General features: G+C 43.0%; 2 protein-coding genes across 2 annotated transcripts; both read left to right on the top strand.

Moving 5' to 3' along the window:
- Window positions 1-3,243: 3,243 nt before the first annotated feature.
- Window positions 3,244-6,570, top strand: LOC129333349 (keratin-associated protein 5-3-like). The gene is given in 2 exon segments (XM_054984936.1): window positions 3,244-3,268; window positions 5,301-6,570. A coding segment is annotated over 1 exon segment (546 nt). The 5' UTR covers window positions 3,244-3,268; window positions 5,301-5,311; the 3' UTR covers window positions 5,858-6,570.
- A 3,280-nt stretch (window positions 6,571-9,850) lies between these two features.
- Window positions 9,851-13,284, top strand: LOC129333339 (loricrin-like). Its single transcript, XM_054984923.1, has 2 exons — window positions 9,851-9,893; window positions 11,276-13,284. The coding sequence occupies exon 2, from the start codon at window positions 11,287-11,289 to the stop codon at window positions 12,040-12,042; it is 756 nt and encodes a 251-aa protein (XP_054840898.1). The 5' UTR covers window positions 9,851-9,893; window positions 11,276-11,286; the 3' UTR covers window positions 12,043-13,284.
- The last annotated feature ends 6,671 nt before the right edge of the window (window positions 13,285-19,955 follow it).

The following is a 19,955-nucleotide window of genomic DNA, read 5'->3' as shown; positions in this document are numbered from 1 at the left end:
CAATGCCCTCTCCCTGCCTTAACCCAGCTGGTATTAGGAGTAGAGAACATGGCAATACCCACCCCCACCTTAACCCAGCTGTTATTAGGAGCAGAACAAATGGCAATGCCCACCCCACCCCCGCCTTAACCCAGCTGGTATTAGGAGCAGAGCAGGTGGAATTTCCCCTCTTACCTTAACACAGCTGTTATTAGGAGCAGAGCAGGTAGCAATGCCACCCCTGACCTTATCCCAGCTGGTATTTGTAGCAGAGCACTTGGCAATGACCACCCCCTTCACCCAGAGGGGATCAGAAGCAGAGCTGGTGGCTTTGCCCACCCACTGCCTTAACACAGCAGGTATTAGGAGCAGAGTAGGTGGCAATGTCCACCCCCACACACACACCTTAACCCAACTGAGATCAGGAGCAGAGAAGGTGGCAATGCCAACCCCCACCATCACCCATTTGGGATCAGGAGTGGAGAAGGTGGCCATGCCCACCTCGTGCCTTCACCTGGCTGGGATCAGGTGCAGAGCAGGAGGCAACATCCTTCTTCCCTTCACCCAGCTGGGATAAGGAATAGAGCAGGTGGCAATGCCCACCCTCTTCAACCTACTGGAATAAGCCACTGAGCAGGCGGCAATGCCCTCCCTGTCTTCACCCTGCTGGAGTCAGGAGCCAAGCATGCAGCAATGCCTGCCTCCCTTCAACCTGCCGGAATCAGGAGCAGAGCAGGTGGCAATGCCTGCACCCCCCTCACCCAGCTGGGATCAGAATCAGAGAAGGTAGTAAAGCCCGCCACCCACCTTCACCTGTCAGGATCAGGCGTGGAGCAGGAGGCAATGCCTGTTCCTCCCTTCACCCAGCGGGGAGCAGGTGGCAATGCCCACCCTCCTTCACCCAGCTGGGATCATGCTCAGAGCAGGCGGCAATGCCTTCCCCCCTTCCCCTAGCCATAGTCAGGTGCAGAAGAGGAGGCAATGCTCCCCCTTTACCCAGTATGTATCACACATGGAGCAGGTAGCAAAGTCCACCACCCCTTCATATGCCCAGAGCAGGCAGATCAGGCATGGAGCAGATGACAATGGCCACATATAAAAATTATTTATATATTTGATATTAATAGGTTTGATTAGTGTGGTTTTTCCTCAAGTGCTTTTTGTGGTGTATTTCCATTGGTGATTCCTGGGGAAGCCTCTCTTTTGGTTTTAGGCTTCCCTCCATGGCATGAGTTGTCTGAAATAAGTTTACTCAATTATATAGTAAGATCCCTATTGCCTTTACAAAATGTCTCTCCGAATAATTCTACTTTATATATTTTATGGAATGGCAGAAGCTTAGGAACCTGCTTGACCTCCTCTGGCATGCCATTCCATAAGGTGGGAGCTACAAGAATGCACATGTATGAGTGGTTGTTGAGCTTGCCCATTTGCAGGGTGGCACATATAGAAAGCCCTGAAAAGATGAGTGAAATTGTCATGGAAGAACATAGAAGGAAAGGTGGTCCTGCCGATATGAATCGAAGCCTGTAGCTTATAGGCAGCCAATAGAATAATTACATAATGGGTGTGATGTACATGCTTTGCTTAGCTCTTGATTATAACTGAATTGCAGCAAACTGCACCGAATTGGAATATCCAAGTAGACTTTAAGGTCAGCCCTATATAGAGTGCATTACAACAGTCTAGTCTTGATGCTGATTCTGTGAACCTAGGTAGATCATCAGAGTGAGGGCAGGTAGGGTTACATCAGTGCTTAGTTTTCATGGCCCCTTCTTACACACTCAGGGTAATGCCGATCGCCACTTTGGGGATCAAGAAGCAATTTTATCCAGGCCAGTTTGCCTAGGCATCCTGGAGGTGTTTTGCCATCTTTTGGGCATGGAGCAGGGGTCACTGGGTGTGTGGGAGGTAGGTAGTATAAATTTCCCACATTGTGAAGGGGATTGGACTAGATGACCTTGGAGGTTCCTTCCAACTCTATGATTCTATGATGTTGCCATACCATGGATCCAGGTGGCCAGATTGGCCTAGTCAAGGTAGTGAGGTCGTCTTCCAGGCTAGATGAAGTTGGAAGAAAGCATTTCTTTTTTGCATCAACATTATCTTACTTCTCCAGCCGTAATGATGGATCCAGTATAACCCTTAGTCAAGCAAGGGTCAGCTGAAACCCATCAAAGGTGGGACACACAATGCCCTTCAAGACCTCAGCCTTCTGTTTAGAAAAATAGGTATAAACTCACTCTAGTATAAATTTTGGAAAAACGACATGATTCTCATTAGGGGCAAGAACTGTGGAATTCTACTGACTGGAACATATTCCTGTCCATTACACATATCTGCTGAACTGCTTTCTCCACTTCCCTCTGGAACAACTTCTCTCCGTCTTTGTGAACGTTATTGATAAATATGATGGACAGTTTTTTGGGGAAAAAATCAGATTCATTATAATAAACTAGCAACAGAGCCCATTTTTAAAAAAAAACGGGCCCTAGAAAACCCGGGAAGCTTCCCATGGTGGTGGCTCCCTCTGAAGGGGCAGGTGGAATTCTCTGGCTGTCCCATGATGGCGGCTCCTTCTGGAGGGATGGGCAGGCTCACCCGGCGGTTCCGCGGCGGAAGCTCCCTCCAAAGGGGCAGGCTCACTTGGCCGTCCTGTGGTGGTGCCCTCTGGAGGGGTGGATGGCCTTGCCTGGCAGTATCATGATAGCGGCTCCCTCCAGAGGAGCAGGCAGGCTCGTCTGGCCATCCTGTGGTGCTGGAGCCCTGTGGAGGGGTGGGTGGGTTTCCCTTTTAAATAGAAAGGTGTAACATTTTGCAGTCATCATGAATATCCAAGTACACGTTCCTTCCATAATACAAATTCTTTTAGGCAAGGTGACTTTCATGAGATTGCCTGGTGCTGATTTTGTAAGATTGTTATTTTTGCATGCCTGGGGCCTTGATTCATTGGCATTCCCTCCAGTCACTTGATACCAGTCCTTCAGAATCCCCATAAAATCCAAAGAAGAGCCATTCCTCATCGGCCACATCATGTTATGACTCAAATTTATATGCATCTGGATAAACAGAATAATCATGAGACAAAAGGGTCAGGAATCTGGTATCAAGAGTCTGGTACACTATGTGAACATGGTGTTCTTTGGTCCATGTTTTTGGACTGACCCACCATTCTCAAGGATCTGTATCATCAAGATGAGGAACTGCAACCATATAAAAGGGTCAGCTTTCTGAGGACTCCTCATTCACTGGATCATTCTTTCTTCAGTTGTCCTCTACATTCAGGAAGGTAAGTCTAACTCTATAGGCAATTTCAATAAACAAATTGTATGTCTTCATTTACATCTGGGTGAGTTAACAGACCAACTCTATGGAAACTAGCGTCCTTTCAAGAAATAGTCCCATTCTATTTTACATTAGACTTACCTCCACTGGAGTACTGTGTCCAGTTCTGGGTGGGGCTACATTTTAAAAAGAATGTAGACAAGTCAGAATGGGTGTAATGATGGACAACTGAGATGGTCACAGTCTGTAAAACAAGTCTTATGAGTAGAACTTGAAGGAAGTTCAGCCTGAAGAAAAGCAAACTGAAAGGAGTCATTATTGTGTTCTTCAAATATTTGAAAGACCATAGCAGGGAACAAGTACATATTGTCATTTGTTCCAAAAGGTAAGGGTTAGGTTTATGGGTTAGGATTAGGGTTTGAAGTTTAGCATGCACTTGCTAATGGGAAGACCAATTCTATAATAGACACAATTACTTGGGTGGGGTCTCTCATACTGGAGGCCCTCAAGCAGAAGAAAGGAAGCCATCTTTCAAGTATATTCTAGCTCTGGATTTCTTTTCATGCTCTTAGCAAAAATTCTAAATTTGGAGTTAGCAGGGAATTGGATTTGAGAGCTGATAAGAATACCTCCATCTTCTAGTGTTCTGTGATTCCAGACAGTTATGTTTTCCTGCTGCCCATACATCACCAACTATTGATTGAGTTGGTATGGCATTATGGGACATTAACTAATATCATGGGGATAGAAACAGTGAGTACTAGTGGACTGGAGTGCTTAGAGTGTTTAATTAGAATCAGAATCCTTATTCAGACTTTCAGCTCCCTGGCTTATCTGGGCCATTCTCTCTCTCTCAAAATAACCTGTCTCACAGTTTATGAGGAGGGAAGAGAAGGATGGTTGTTGTGGGTTTTCTGGGCTGTATTGCCGTGGTCTTGGCATTGTAGTTCCTGACGTTTCACCAGCAGCTGTGGCTGGCATCTTCAGAGGTGTAGCACCAAAAGACAGAGAGACACTGTGACACTGAGAGATCTCTGTCTTTTGGTGCTACACCTCTGAAGATGCCAGCCACAGCTGCTGGTGAAACGTCAGGAACTACAATGCCAAGACCACGGCAATACAGCCCGGAAAACCCACAACAACCATTGTTCTCTGGCCGTGAAAGCCTTCGACAATACAACAAGGGAAGAGAACCTTGGATGTTTCCTTCAGCTCCTTGGAGGGACAGAACAAACAGCTAAGAGAATAGTTTTAAGGGAAATTCTAGTTATTTTGAAAATTCTTCATTCTCAGAGTATGGGTTTGAATATAAATAGTAAATGATTTTTTTTAAAAGAATTTTTATTGGATGGGTTTACAAACATACACATAGAAATCATTATCATTATTCACCCCATTGCATTTTCCCCATCCTTCCCCTCCACCCCTTTTCTGGTGACTCCCAGCAGTTTTCCATACCCAACTTAAGCTAAAAAGTATATCATATAAATTCTTAAAGTCTATAATAATAATGTAATAATGTAATATATATCTATATTATACCTATCAAATCTCTTTAATTATCTTAACAATCTACACTAACTATATTGCTTATCTTAGTTAAGAATATAAAAAATATATAAGTAATAATAGGTACATATACTAACTAAAATAATAAAAGACTACATATATATATATATAACATACTATTCCTTACATACCAATTAACTATATTATCTATATTTCACATATACTCCCTATAACCTTATTATTCATAATTATACTCAATAGTAAATGATTTTTTTTAGGTTGTAGCCCCTTTTCAATAAGCAAGGGATTGCTATGTGTTGGATAGCAGCAATGTTTTGTATTTGAATCCCCCTCCGCAATTCTTTGGCATTTTATCAACCCCGTTTAGAGGTTGAATGGTGATAGCCACTGCATCCACAAATTCGTTATGAAAAAATGACACCAAGTTAAAGAGAAATAGCCGTTCATTTGCTGAAGAGGGAAGATACGTTTCTGATCATGTGTAATTGTGTGTGTCTGCCTTTCAGATCCTTCAACAATGCCAGAAGAAAGAATCTACTCTTCAGGGAGAGAGCCGTATTTTAATTTGAACTCCACTTGGTATGATCCTGCAGGATCTTGGCTGGATACTCGCCGCAAACCATTCCACTATGCTCACAATACCTGCTGTGCAACCTGTTGCAACCGCAGAGATGACATCCCACGAAGAGGAGGCCATGATTACCGATGCTACGGCTATCGTCGATCAACTTGTTGCTCTGGTGGAAACCCTAGAGTGAGATGCTGTGTCCACAACCCCTCAGGAGGACCCCGAGATTATTGGGGGCGGCCACTTGGTGATGCATGCGATGGGTGTACAGGATATTTTCCTAACGAAGAGTCATTCACTGGTGAGACATGTTGTGGATCCTCAGGAGGTTGTGGCAGTGGAGGAAGAAGAGGATGTTCAAAACCAGGGGGATGCTGCAGTGGAGGAAGAGGGGTGTGTTCTGAGCCAGGAGGATGCTGAAGTGGAGGAAGAGGAGTGTGTTCCGAGCCAGGAGGAGGTGGAAGTGAAGGAAGAAGGGTACAGTCTAAGTCATGAGTTGCTTCAGGAGGATGCATCACCAGATGTAAATCCAAGCCATGCAGTGACAGCAGACAGTCTTCAGATGTTGGAGGCAGATCATCCAAACAACAATATCCAAACAAGTCAAGAGCAGTACGGAAATGTTGTCCACTTGTAGCAAAAGTCCTGCTCTCCACCTTTTCAAAAGGGCCACATTCTTCCCAGGAAGAATTTCCTACGTAACTATCTCCTATGATTTTTTTTTCTTGGGATACTGCCAGTAGCAATAGCCTTTGACTAGGCTGTTGTGATGTTAGGGAATTACTTTTGGTTTAAAATTGGACTTATGATGTGTTTGATATTGTTTTGAAATGTAATTGTTTTTAAAAAATTGGTTTTAAATTGGTTTTATGATGCATTGTAAAGTACAATGACAACAGCTGATGTAAGGATCAGGAAAGAAACAATATGAAAATCTAGATCTTCTCCAAAGATCATCTGTTCATTAACAGCATACTTGACTTTCTTTTCATTGAACTTTATCATGTCAAACTTAGGCCGTTTACTTCCCCATGTTTGACTGTTCTCCATTGACCTATCCAGAATCCTTGGGGGTGTGGTGGGACCTACATAGATTTTCCTACTGGCTAAGTTGTTGTGAACAGTCCTTCCTTGTTGCTTTGGAGCAATGTGATTTGAAATATTAGTTACATGCTTTCCTCACTGGAACAATAACATTTTGTTTTTCCTCAAAAAATAATAATGGTCTTCTTTTATTTGTCCTGCATCATCTTCGGTATCATGTTGTAGATGAAAAATTTGCATTTTATATGTAACATGCACATATGAATGGGGTAGTGTGTTAGGTTCCGTTGCTCGTATGCCTAGTAGATATGGAGGCCAAGCGCAACACTCTTGTGATAAATAACAATCTCTATGGGCTTAAAGAAGTCCCCCATACATGGCTTGAAGGCCATGGAATATGTCAGGTTTGTTCTATGTAGGAAGAACAGGCTATTAAATCTGCTCCAGGTACCTTACAGCTTGACATCAACTGTGTGAAGGACATCTTGCTGAATCATGATGACTTCCCAAATTTTGTAACAGTGGGAGGTGAAACATTGGTCCCGAGACAGCTCATGATGGACCCAGTAATCAAAAGAGTGTGTTATAAGGAGGTCATCTTTTTTTAAGCGATGCTCTAAGTTACTCACCAAAATTAGCTACTTCATTAACTCTCATTTTACCTGTTTGGTCCTTACTGGCTGGGATCCATTTCAATGTCTATGTAAGGAGCCCAATCACTCTAAAAAATCTCAGTCTTCATAAAAACTTCAGTATTGAAAAAGAAATTCCACAGGCCCCCAAGCCACTATGATCCAAGGGGAAAATATTGCTACTCGGTACTGTAGCTGTGAGCTAATTTTGTACTACAAGGCTTCAGATATCCTTGGGGGAGAGTCTTGGAAAGGTGGACACAGGCCCCTTCTAAGTCTGTTTGATGCTGTCTTCCCATTAATCTGCATGCACAAGATTGCTGCTTCTGGTTACTACTTCTCTGGATTTGCAACCTCCTGGAATTGCACACAATGTGACCCCACACTAGGGTTGCCAGGTCTACTGTTGTGGATGGAGACTCCCTTCTTACCCTTCTTACCCTTCTGCTGTTCCAACATCAAAAAAGGTACACATTGGATATGACATCATGTCGCTCTTGAAATTGCCAGAATCTCTATGGTTCTGCCATAGAGGTTTTGGCAATTCCTAGAGTTCTGTGATACCACTTCTGTTTTTTTCCCAGAAGAGACACATGCAACATAGGGGCCTCCTGATGTCCCACACCCTACGCCATGTTCACATACTTGTGCAGGGGAAGGAAAGGATCCAGTTTTCCAAAACAGATTGTGATCCAACTATTATAGCCTAGTATAACATAGTGACTCTTAAGTCACTAGCTACATGATCCATTATGTTTTTTTTTAATTCTCTGGGGGGAAATAATAAAATGTACACATTTGCATAAGCCAACTAGGAGGGTTAAAAACTCAGTTGCACATCCTATTGAAAACATTTCTGTGAGAATCCAGTTTCTGCCACTAAATCCTAAAAACCAGGATAGCTCTGTGGAAATAGAGAGACAGGTTTTACATACTTATTTCCATGTAATGGTAGACCACAGAACGAGTGATGAATGAACACCTTCATGCTTCACCCAAAAGGGCTCACAATTCTGTGTGAACGATTTTTAATGGGCGAATGTTCAAGGAGACACTCATAAAACGTGTACATATGTATATACATACCTATTCCCTCCCCAAAAGTTGCACCCTCCCCAAGCCATAAACTTTACCTTTTCAAAGGGTGAGGGAGTAACATGTCATGAGGTTATGGCTCTTTAAACAGAATAGTTTAGTTTAGTTTTAGTTTATTTGGTGTTTAACCTGCCCTCCCCACAAGTGGGCTCAGGACGGGGTGCAACAGTCATAAAATACAATTACATAGCAGATTCTACAATAAAATCCAGCAATTAAAATTATATATATACAAAAACCTGATATAGTTGGCTACACATTCCTGCCCCCAGCATACAAAGAGGAGGCAGGCAGTCACACGAGCTGTACTTGAATACCGGAGACCAGTGAGAGGCTCAATGATGGTCCTCACGCTGGCCTAAACCATAAGCCTGGTGAAACATCTCCGTCTTGCAGGCCCGCCAAAATGATACAAGATCCTGGCGGGCCTGAGTGTCCTCAGACAGAGAGTTCCACCAGGTTGGGGCCAGGACTGAAAAGGCCTTGGCCCTGGTCGAGGCCAAACGAGCCTCCCTAGGGCTAGGGATCACCAGTAAGTTCTTACCTGCTGAACAAAGCACTCTCCAGGGCACATACAAGGAGAGAAGGTCCCTCAGGTATGCTGGTCCCAATCCGTTTAGGGATTTAAAGGTTAAAACCAGCACCTTGAAATGGATCCGGAATTCCATGGGGAGCCAGTGAAGCTGCTGTAGGATGAACGTAATATTGGTGTAAAATTCATGTACTCAGTCCCCAGCTAGGACTGATGTTTCCCAACAAGTAATTTCCCCAGTCTTCCCAGCATCACTTCTTGCTAGGGGAGTATAGATTTTTGCTCCCTCCCAAGCTAAATCAGAGAGTTGAGAAAACAACAGTTCCCATAAGCCTCCACGATCAGGACAGGTCTAAATATTGCACCACCAGCAGCAACTAGTCAACTGCTTAGATAGGAATGAATGCCACCAACTTTCCAGATGGAAATATACTCAACCCATAGTAAATACGGTAACAATGAACACACCATCATTTCAATCGCATGGGATCCCCAACTGAAATTGAGCATTGCGAACATGACAAGGTTGATTTTGGGGCACATCTGCTTGTGAGTGCTCAGAGCATTATAACCGGGAAGCCTTTATGAGAGATGGTGACAAGTTCATTATTATCGTATCCCTTTGTGAGTCAGTCTGAGTGGGAAAATATACTTCTGACTCTGTTCCTCAGACACCTGTCTCGAGAAATGAATGGTCCTTGAGAATATCAAACTTAATTGTGTTGGTTTAACACAATTCTGTTCCCCAAATTCATGTACTCAGCTCTCCATTCACGTGAGCTAGAGTTGCTCATCTCCATGCATGGGGTACCATAAAAGTTTTTGGACTACAGCCTGGTATGGGTACGGCTGATTCTCTGAGACAGGTTACCATGCCTTTGGCCCTGATTCATTGCTATCACATCTGATCCTTTGCCAATGGTTTCCATAGAGTCCTTTGATCTTTAGAGGACAGTCATGCTTCAACATATGTATCACAGGGCCAGTGTGACTACTAATTAGATATGTTTTAATCCACTGAACAACCATTCCATATTGAATCATGTATCAGGAGATCAATATCCCGTACAGATAATGGTCTTGGGTCCATGGTTTTTGACTGAACCATCATTCCCAAAGTTCTGTATCATCTGGAAGAGGAGGGCTTAGAATCAAATAAAAAGGCAGTCCCAGGACTGTTTATTCAGTGGATCATTACCCTTCCTCAACTGTCTCCTTTCTCAGTAAAGTAAGTTAAACTCTTGATCATTGATCTCCATATAAATTTTATATTTTCATGACGTCCTGTATGAGTCCATAGACTGCAATGTCCTATATAAACTATTTCTTGGGATACTACTAGTGTGAATAGCCTTTACTTAAGCTGTTGTGATATTATGGAATTGCTTTTGGTTTTAAATTGGTTTTATGTCTTTTATGTTGCTCTGCTTTTAATTGTTCTGCTCCTTGGTGGCAGAAAGGTGGGATATAAATTTTTGTAAAGGAATAAAATAAAAGTACTCGTCAGCATTTGGGCTTTTACAGGAAATTTCAGTCATTTATACTGCTGTGACTGGTGCTGTTAGATATTGAATGTTACTGATAAATGTAGCTCCAATGAGAGAGACTGGTTGGATTGATTAGCATTATCAAGGTTTAAGGATAGCAGGTTCTTTTGGGAGAAGCAAGGCACTGAAACCACTTAGCAATATATACAAAACCTTTAAGATTAGTAACACAACAACAACAAGGGATCACACAACACAGTCAAATAAGTTCTCCAAACAGTTCAATAACATATATTGGACAATTCTTCCTTCAGTCTTTTAAGGGGATCCCAGAAGCCGCAGGCAGGTGGGGAAGCCAACTCCCTGGCTAAAGATCCTCGAGTGGAGAAGCAAGACATGCTGTGAGAAGGTTGCAGCTATCAACAGCTGAACAGGGTGCAAGCTGGTCTCCCTGTTGTGCCCTGTTGAGCTGTTGATAGCTGTGGCATTCTCACAGCACATCTTGCTCACTTCAAGATGAGACTCCAGGCTTCTAAAGCCTTTCTGGTACCCCTCCACCCCCCCCCCTTGGATGTTGTATATATATATATATGCCTTTCCCCTTTTATTATCAGTAAACGGAGTGAGTTTACTACATTTAAAAACATTGACGTTTCATTTATGAAATTGGTACCAAATCCTATCCTCCCCTACCCCTTCAGAATTACAGGATTTATTGTAAAATAATAAAGAGTCCAGTAGCACCTTTAAGACTAACTGACTTTTATTGATTAATTGTAACATCCACTGCATTCATGTGATCCAATTCAACAATTATTGCCATGGCTGCAAAATAATAATAATAATAACTGTGATTATATACCACTCTTCTAGACAGATTAGTGCTCCAATCAGAGTGGACAAAAAGTTAGTGTTATTATTATCCCCCAATACATCTGGTGAGCTGGGAATGATGGGAGTGGCTTATCCAAGGCTGCTTACTGAGCTCATGGCAGTAGTGGGATTCAAACCAGCAGAGTGCTAATTTGCAGTCCAATCACTTACCCACTTTGTTAAGAGAAAGAGGTCTCAGTTTGATGGAAAGAGTTGGGTAATTATCTGGGTCTGTGTCTCTGTCTTTCAGATCTGTCAACAATGCCAGAAGAAAGAATCTACTCTTCAGGGAGGGAGCCATATTTTAACTTGAACTCAACATGGTATGGTCCAGCAGGATCTTGGCTGGATACTCGCCGCAAACCATTCCACTATGCTCACAATACCTGCTGTGCAACCTGTTGCAACCGCAGAGATGACATCCCAAGAAGAGGAGGCCATGATTACCGATGCTACGGCTATCGTCGATCAACTTGTTGCTCTGGTGGAAACCCTAGAGTGAGATGCTGTGTCCACAACCCCTCAGGAGGACCCCGAGATTATTGGGGGCGACCAATTGGTGATGCATGCAATGGGTGTACAGGATATTTTCCTAACGAAGAGTCATTCACTGGTGAAACATGTTGTGGATCCTCAGGAGGTTGTGGCAGTGGCGGAAGAAGAGGATGTTCAAAACCAGGGGGATGCTGCAGCGGAGGAAGAGGGGTGTGTTCCGAGCCAGGAGGATGTGGCAGTAGAAGGAGAGGGGTATGTTCTGAGCCAGGAGGATGCGGCAGTGGAGGAAGAGGGGTGTGTTCCGAGCCGGGAGGATGTGGCAGTGGAGGAAGAGGCGTATGTTCCGAGCCGGGAGGATGTGGCAGCGGAGGAAGAGGGGTGTGTTCCGAGCCAGGAGGATGTGGCAGTGGAGGAAGAGGTGTATGTTCCGAGCCGGGAGGATGTGGCAGTGGAGGAAGAGGTGTATGTTCTGAGCCGGGAGGATGTGGCAGTGGAGGAAGAGGTGTATGTTCCGAGCCATGAGGATACAGAAGTCAAAGAAGAGGAATTTGCTCTGAGTAATTTCACACACTTTCAAGAAGGCTCCAATGATTTGGGGGATGTCTGTGCTGATCCTTGGGCCTCATATTCAGGAGGATGTTACTGAACTTTTTTTCATATTGATCTATGAACTTTAGTTGGTTGTATCTTGATCATGTAGAAGAGTTGTTATTTGTATAAAGTTTTTTTCTACTCTTTCTCCCAAACATGGCCTTTCCAATGGCTTACAAAATCTATTAAAAATAAATATAAAACAACAAATTCAACAACAGTGGAAAGTGGCTAAAATAATTGATGCTTACGAGACAAGAGAAGATTGTTGAATCCAAAGGGTTTTTTTTTAAAAAATAGAAAAATAACAATTAAAGTCGCTATATTAATCAAAACTTAGCTACATATGCTTGACTTCTCCTGGTTCCTAATACACGCCAAATGAATTGAAAACCAAAAATACCTTGGAAACAAATTCATTAAGAATGGGGCAATCCCAGACCAGCCTCTCTATTTGATGACCACCTATCTTTCAAAAATCTATATGTCAAATGAAACAAAAAATCTTCACCTACTGGCAGAAGACAACAACAGAGGGAGTTCCACAGTTTCAGCAGCACAGCCCGAAGGCCTTTTCCACCGGTCTGTCCCCAGATGGTGGGGGTATTCAAACAAGGCCTTCAAAGTTTTTGACCATACGTAATGTCTTGGAACGACGTTGCTTGCATCACTTTGGTGTACACCAGTTTGGTGTAGTGGTTAAGAGCACGGGACTCTAATCTGGAGAGCCGGGTTTGATTCCCCACTCCTCCGCTTGAAGCCAGCTGGGTGACCTTGGGCGAGTCACAGTTCTCTGGAGCTCTCTCAGCCCCACCCACCTCACAGGGTGACTGTTGTGGGGTAATAATAACACTTTTTAAACTGCTCTGATTGGGCATTAAGTTGCCCTGAAGGGCGGTATATAAATCGAATGTTATTATTATGTTATTATTATTTTATAAAAATAGAATCCTGCTATTTGGTTAAAATTGTCTTCTTTCGCTTATTTGTTGTTAACAACCTCACCTGCATGTATCCGTTTTTCTTTTCTTACATGTTAAACATTCTTATGTGGTTTTTAGTTTATTAAAAACACCACATCTAATAATATAGTAGCTAGTCCTTCTGTGGATGATAAAAGCAGCTCAAAACAGTCATTCTGAGCCCGCTGATGCGGGGAGGGCGGAATATAAATGTAATAAATTAAATTAAATTAAATTCACTGACATGGAAGGTATTTTTTCATACTCTAGGTTGTTTTTTCCTAGTATACATAAAAATGTGATTGTATATCTGGGAGACAGTCATCTGCCCTCCTCTCCCTATACCACTCATGCCATTTCTCTCTATTAAAGTCACATAATAACTCTGCATTTGGAATAGGGAAACCTGTAACATTCTTTTAGAGGTCACACACACTCAAGATATCTAAATTCTTCCACATCCTTTAAAAAGTGAGCTTAGCTGTTGCCCTGAATTTTAATCAACTAAAGTTTGCCTGTCTTATGACTGTCATTTTTAAATTATTATTTTAATGCTCCGATCTTAGGAGAGAGGGTCAGGTGTGTTAGCAGGAGACAGGAGATCAACAATTGGGGAACATCTGGAGATTAATAGAGCTGAGCCATCAACATAACAAAAGCCTACTCTTTCAACAGCTGCAGTTTAAGAAAAAAAGCTACTTAACCTCTAATTTATCCATCATCCCTGTAGGGTATTGGAGCAATTTGCCCACACCCTTCCTCAGTGAATGTAGGTAGGAGACTCCAAAAGGAGGTGGATTGAGAAGTGGCAAGTTCAGACAGGCTCTGTAAGCCTGTTCAGACTTTAGACGGCAGGCTCAAAATCCGCAGGAGAAATTCCATCAACCAATTTGCATTTTTCCTCCCCCCACCCCAGGCCCGAGTCATGAACATCAGAACACTATCAGAATTCTGCTGAAGCTATTTTTGTGACATCATAAATTGATTTACAGTTAGTCATTTTGGTTACGTGCCCAAGATAGATTTGTACATAGTACAGTCATACAAACATTGTGTTGCAAGTTTTGTAAGATTATCTCTGGCAAATGTAGACATTTGAAGAACTCATTGGTTCAAAGAGCCAAACCACCTAAAGGTAAGATCTAGGTATTGGGCTATCTAGGACTATGAGTAAATAAGTTTGAGATGCCTTTCAGTCACATAAGAGAATTGGGATGTGCATGGTATTATGTGTGAAGAAACAATTTATTCATATAACACACAATTTCTTGTGAAACTCACTGCCACAGGATGTACCAATGACCATTAATGTAGCAGACAAAAGGATTTGTATAAACCAAGGTTTTGAGACTGCCCCCTCCCTCGCCCGGTAAATGAAAAGATGAGTAAAGATCTTAATCTTAGGTCTCAATCTTAGATCTCAATCTTTTGGCATTGGCTGCAAATTCAAATCAAGTCTTGCTCATAAGATGAAAGGCTGAAGGATAGAAAGGGATGAACGTCAGAGTTCAGGGTGACGTATCCTTTCATTCTGTCATGACAATAACCTTTTGGTAAGATTATGCTAGGAGAGACTGAGTGGCCCTCTATCACCCACTGGTCATTGTGGCACATTGGGGATTTGAACCCCGGCATTTCCAAGCCCTAGCCCATTACTCTGGTAAAGCATAATGCTCTAGGATTTCCTGGAAAATCTATGGTAACAACCACTGTGTTTGCGGAGAATTCTAGATGGTCCCACAACATCGTGACATCACTTCTGGTTGCATAGCTGAAAGTAACATCATGGCATTCCTCCTCCCCATTTTTCCTCCATCACCTTATTGAGGTGTTGGGGAACCAAGGCAGACAGTGGGAGGTTGTCTGCACAAGTGGACAAACTGCCTGCCCTACACTTAAGCCACTACATCACACTGGCTCTGAGAAAAATAGAATGGGGCTATTCCAATTAAACCAGCCCGCTTGTAAAATTAATCTCTAATTTTACAGGCAGCTTTTATACTCTGGAAGACCTGAAGTTCATGGCCTCCTGTTTATGATACATTCACTTGTTGTCAAATTCCTTGGCAGAATTCCTGAGGCATTCCCTCACCCCTTTGATAGCTTTTCCTGTTTGTTCCTTGAGTCTGAGCCTTCCAAGTGCTGCTACTCCCACACACACACACACACAGTTTCCACCCTCTTCATCCTGCAGGATACGACACCATTGTAAAACCAGCTGGCAAGATAAAAGACTTTGACACCAGTAAAAGAGGAGTTCCCCATGGGCAGGACTTCAGAAAACAATTGGAGAAGAATTAATGATAATTGCAAAGAGCAGGTGTCGGCCAAACTGGAGCAAGATATTTATCTGGTTCAACCATTCCGGCAGGGAGGAACCTCAACCAGCGTAGAGGGCTTGGCTGGATAATTCTGGGGCTCCCTTTTTGACTCACACAACTACATTCATGTTGTTTGAAAACACCATGGGAGAAAGCAAATCTACCACAAAACCTAAGATGAATTGACATAAGGGCTTGGAAACAATGACAGGCGATAAGGAAACGGAGTGCTCCTGTTTCCTCTTTCCTTGGTCATAGTCAAAATGAAGGCAGGATTATGAACAATTGAGAAATCCAATTTAGATCAGAATTTGCAGTCAAATTGGGGTCTTCACTCCCTCAGGCTGTTCCTCAGATCAAGATCCATTTCAAGGGAATTCTGAAGAGCAGTCTATCCAAGATTGACTTTCGATCTTGACACTTCAAGATGATTCTATAAGTAGTTGGGTTGTGTCTTTGACAGATGGCTGCAGTTCTGGGGTCTCAGAAGTCAATCAAGCCCTCAGAGAACCCTCTGAAACTTCTGGGCTCAGAAACACGATCTAGGCACTATCCCTGTACCCGGATGAGAATTTTCCGCTCTCGTGTTAGCCGTCTATGCACACTGCAGGGAAAACTGGCTGAGAAAGGGGGAAAGGGGACCCTTTACTTTCCTGGGGATTTGCTGCACCTCAGAGGAAGATATGTAGATCAAATTCTCAGGAGCGGAAAGGGATCAAACACTAAATGGGATGGAATTGCAGGAATCTGCTCGTCTCTAGGCAGGATGTCTAATGGCAGATATTTGCAGTGACACCAAATTGGAACCTCCATGGATACAAGCTTATGTCTGAACACCAGATGATGGCAACAGAGTGCAGGGACAAACCTGTCTGTTCACACCCTGCCTGTGAGCTTTCAGAGACATCTGGCTGCACACTTTCAAACTTCTGGGCCTGGTGCAGATGAAGAAATCTTGCATTCTTTCAGGCGCGGAATAAGGGCCTCACATCTGTTTCTTAGAATAAATCTTGTAACTACAAGTTATTAGAATTGGTAGAACTTGAAGTAACTTGGAATTGGAGCCCTCATGCCCAGAGATATCAGATGCTTGGAAGAAAGACACCTTCAAGACCTACTTACAGTCCACTGGGCTGTAAACAGAATGCCACAGAATACTCAGTTGTCTACTGTAATAGGAGAATGGGGGTCCTCCACAGCAGCTGCATTCATCTGAACAGGGTCTCCTCCAGGTGCCACCCTGCACATAGGTGAAATCAGCAGCAGCCTATACATGGGCTTTCTCTGTGCTGGCCCCTACTTTGTGGAACAGCCTCCCTGGGGAGGTCAGGAAATCCTCCTGGCTTTCCGTAAATTATGCAAAACCGAAATATTCAAGAAGGCTTTTTATTCAGAGAGGAGGGCTGTATTGTAGGGAAAGGGGGCTCAAATGTTTCGCTAATGAGTTAGGAACCATAGACTTCACCACTATGTTGTATTGGCTTCCTGCTAATGCTATGTCTTTGTAAGTTTGTATCTTATGGCATTGTATATGGAAATGTTCTTGACTGTACTAACCTCACACTGTGTAATCCACCTTGAGACTCATTGAGAAAGGTGGACTATAAATGACATCCATCCATCCATCCATCCATCCATCCATCCATCCATCCATCCATCCATCCATCCATCCATCCATCCATCCATCAATCAATCAATATTCTTCAGTGGAGAAGAAATAAAGAGACTGCAGACAACTGTGGCCTGAGGACACCTTCCCATTGCTATATCTCTTAGTGTTGATGGATCTAAGGTCAACCATAGGTTGCCAGCCCAGTGTAGGCACCCATCAGAAGATTGCAGGGGATGAGGACCTACCTGATCAGTGTCACACTGATGCCACAACATCAGTTCTGGCCTTAACTGGAAGCGGCATCATCACATTACTGCAACTCACCAGGATTCACTGAAAACTCTATTGTCTGACCATGGAATTTTGAGAGAATTCTAACCTGTCAAACTGATGTGATGATGTCAGTTCCAGTTCTCCATGGAAGTGATGCAATGACATTGGCATAATGTTACTCCTCCCCCATTTTGCTCCTGCTACTCCTTGGAGTATGTGGGTGCCCGGGGGTGCCAATCAAGAGATCTCTCACCAAAGTGGGAGACTTCGCAACCCCAGTCAACCATCATCAGTAACCCTGATTGTAATGTAACAAAATTGAGCAGAGAGAGCATAACTCAAGCCCATGTTAGCAGTTGAACCTGGGGTCTGCACTAGACCTGGTAAGGATTCAGCTGGTGATCCACTAACAAGCATGCACCCAGGGTGGACCACCTACAAAAGGACCAGCTACATTAGAAACAAAGGCTCTTACCAACTTCCATTAGTTCTTCTACTCCGATCTCAAGAATGAGATCAGGGCAATGCATTGCATAAACTCAGAAATTAAGGCCACCAGGTGGAAGGCAGGGAAATCCATGGATCAGCAATCCTTACCATATTCGTTAATAGCAGCAAAATAAAACAGGAGTCCAGTGGCACTTGAAAGATTTTTTTAAAAAAAATATCTCAATATTAACTTTTGTGATGACATAACCGCTGACTCACAAAACATTGTGCTGGAATGTTGTTTAAGTTTGAAGGTGCCCAAAGACTCTTGTTTTGTTGAGGAGTTTACTAGCTGGTGATATATGCCACCTAGTGGTCTGGATCTTTACTGCAACCTTAACTTCACTTTTATGGGCTAGGTGTTGAAGTTATTCCTCTTAATTCTTACTATTAAGAACACTTACAAACAAAATTAAAATGACAATGCAATTGCTCTCCAGCCATACTCAATAACACAAGCATATACAACACAGGAAAGAAGAGGGGAATGAAACAAAGATGTGTGTCTGTGTGTTTCTTCATCAATATCAAAGTTTCCATTCCTTTTTGTATTATTACAGTGTCAGATTTTGTTTGCTCTTTTTTAAAAAATCCCGTACGTAGTTTAGACATTAGTTGTACACCATAGCAGTGACTATGTAAGACATTTTGTGATGTAAAGAAACAAAGAACGATAGAAAGTTGAAAGCATGAAAGAAAGCACAAAAGCTCAAAAACAAGCAAGCAAGAAGAAAGCAAACTAGAAAGAAATCTGTATATTTCCTGATGGAAAATATCTGCAACAAGTGAATACCAAATGTGTGGCGGGGGGGGGGGGGGCAGGGGAGGATTTGTTCTGCTTTGCATAATGTAGGAATGAAAAGATGTATTCAGTATCAAATAAATTCAAAAGGAAGGAAGAGCAAAAGTCCAGTAGCACCTATAAGACTAACAAAATTTGTGGTACGGTATAACCTTTCTTGAGTCACAGCTCACTTATTCAGGTACAGCTAGAATGTGAGTCCATCTGTCCTTATACCTTGGTGAGTAAACTGATTTCAGATGCCGAATAACAATAACGGGTAAATGACAATGGAAGGCATGATTGAATACGGTGGGGTAGTGGGTGTAGAGAAATCAGCATTGGTAATGAGACAGGGACCCTATGTCTTGATTCAGTCCAGGTAGATGCATTGTCTTGAGCTTCGTTATCAGTTGCATATCAGCAGTCTCAAAAGGAGAGATGATCTTGGATTGCCAACCTCCATGTGTGATCTGGAGATCTCCAGGAATTACAAATGATCTCCAAATGACAGAGATCAGTTTCCCTGAAGCAAATGGCTGATTTGGAGGGTGGGCTGAATGCCATTATGCCCTGCTGAGGTATTTCCCCTCCCCTAAATCCCACCATCCCAAGGCTCCATCCCCAAATCTCCATGATTTTTCCAACCCAGAGCTGGCAAACCTGAGATGATCTGATATAGCCACTGTGGTTCTTTCTTGATTCTCTGTATTGCCATTCCCATAGTTTCTTTCTGTCTTATATTGGTGGTGTTTATTGCTTTTATGACACTTTCACCCAATTTTGTGCCTTTTGTATACAATTTAAGAGCACTTCCCTGGGAATTCTAAGTAGGCTGGCTTAGAATTGCTCCCTAAATGTCTCCCAGAGTGATGCACCACAATTAAAATTCAGTGCCATGCCACTGAGAGGTGCTGAACACAAAATGAAAAAAAAATGACACAAATCCTGCCCTCAGGCTCCCAAACTAAGCAGATAAACAAAAGCAAGAAAGTGGAGAGGAATGCTGGGAGATCTATTTGGCAGGACGAGAAGCAAGAAGTGAGTTGGCTGCTAGTGGTCACTAGGGATGGGCACAAACAGAAAAAACAAACAAACATGATGTTCGTTGTTCGTTGCCATCCGTGAAGAGGGACTCATGAACACCTACAAGCATGACCTGTTCACAAACATGTTCATGGTTGTATGTTCGTGGGGGCCAGCAGGCTCTCCTCCAGCCATCATCCAAGTTTGGTCAAGATCCCTACTACACCACTCGCAGAAACCTGACCTGAGCAGGCACCAGGAAAGGTACCAATAAAAAATAATAGCTTGGCCCCAGAGCCTGGCAGCAGCCCTGGAACTTGAACAGGTAGATCCCTATCCCACCACATACAAAGAAATTTCAAGCTCCAATGCACTCTCTT

The sequence above is a fragment of the Eublepharis macularius genome, chromosome 1 (genome assembly GCF_028583425.1).
Source record: "Eublepharis macularius isolate TG4126 chromosome 1, MPM_Emac_v1.0, whole genome shotgun sequence".
In the NCBI taxonomy this organism is placed as follows: Eukaryota; Metazoa; Chordata; class Lepidosauria; order Squamata; family Eublepharidae; genus Eublepharis; species Eublepharis macularius.
The sequence above is the reverse complement of the archived record's forward strand: the minus strand, read 5'-3'. Positions and strand labels throughout refer to the sequence as shown.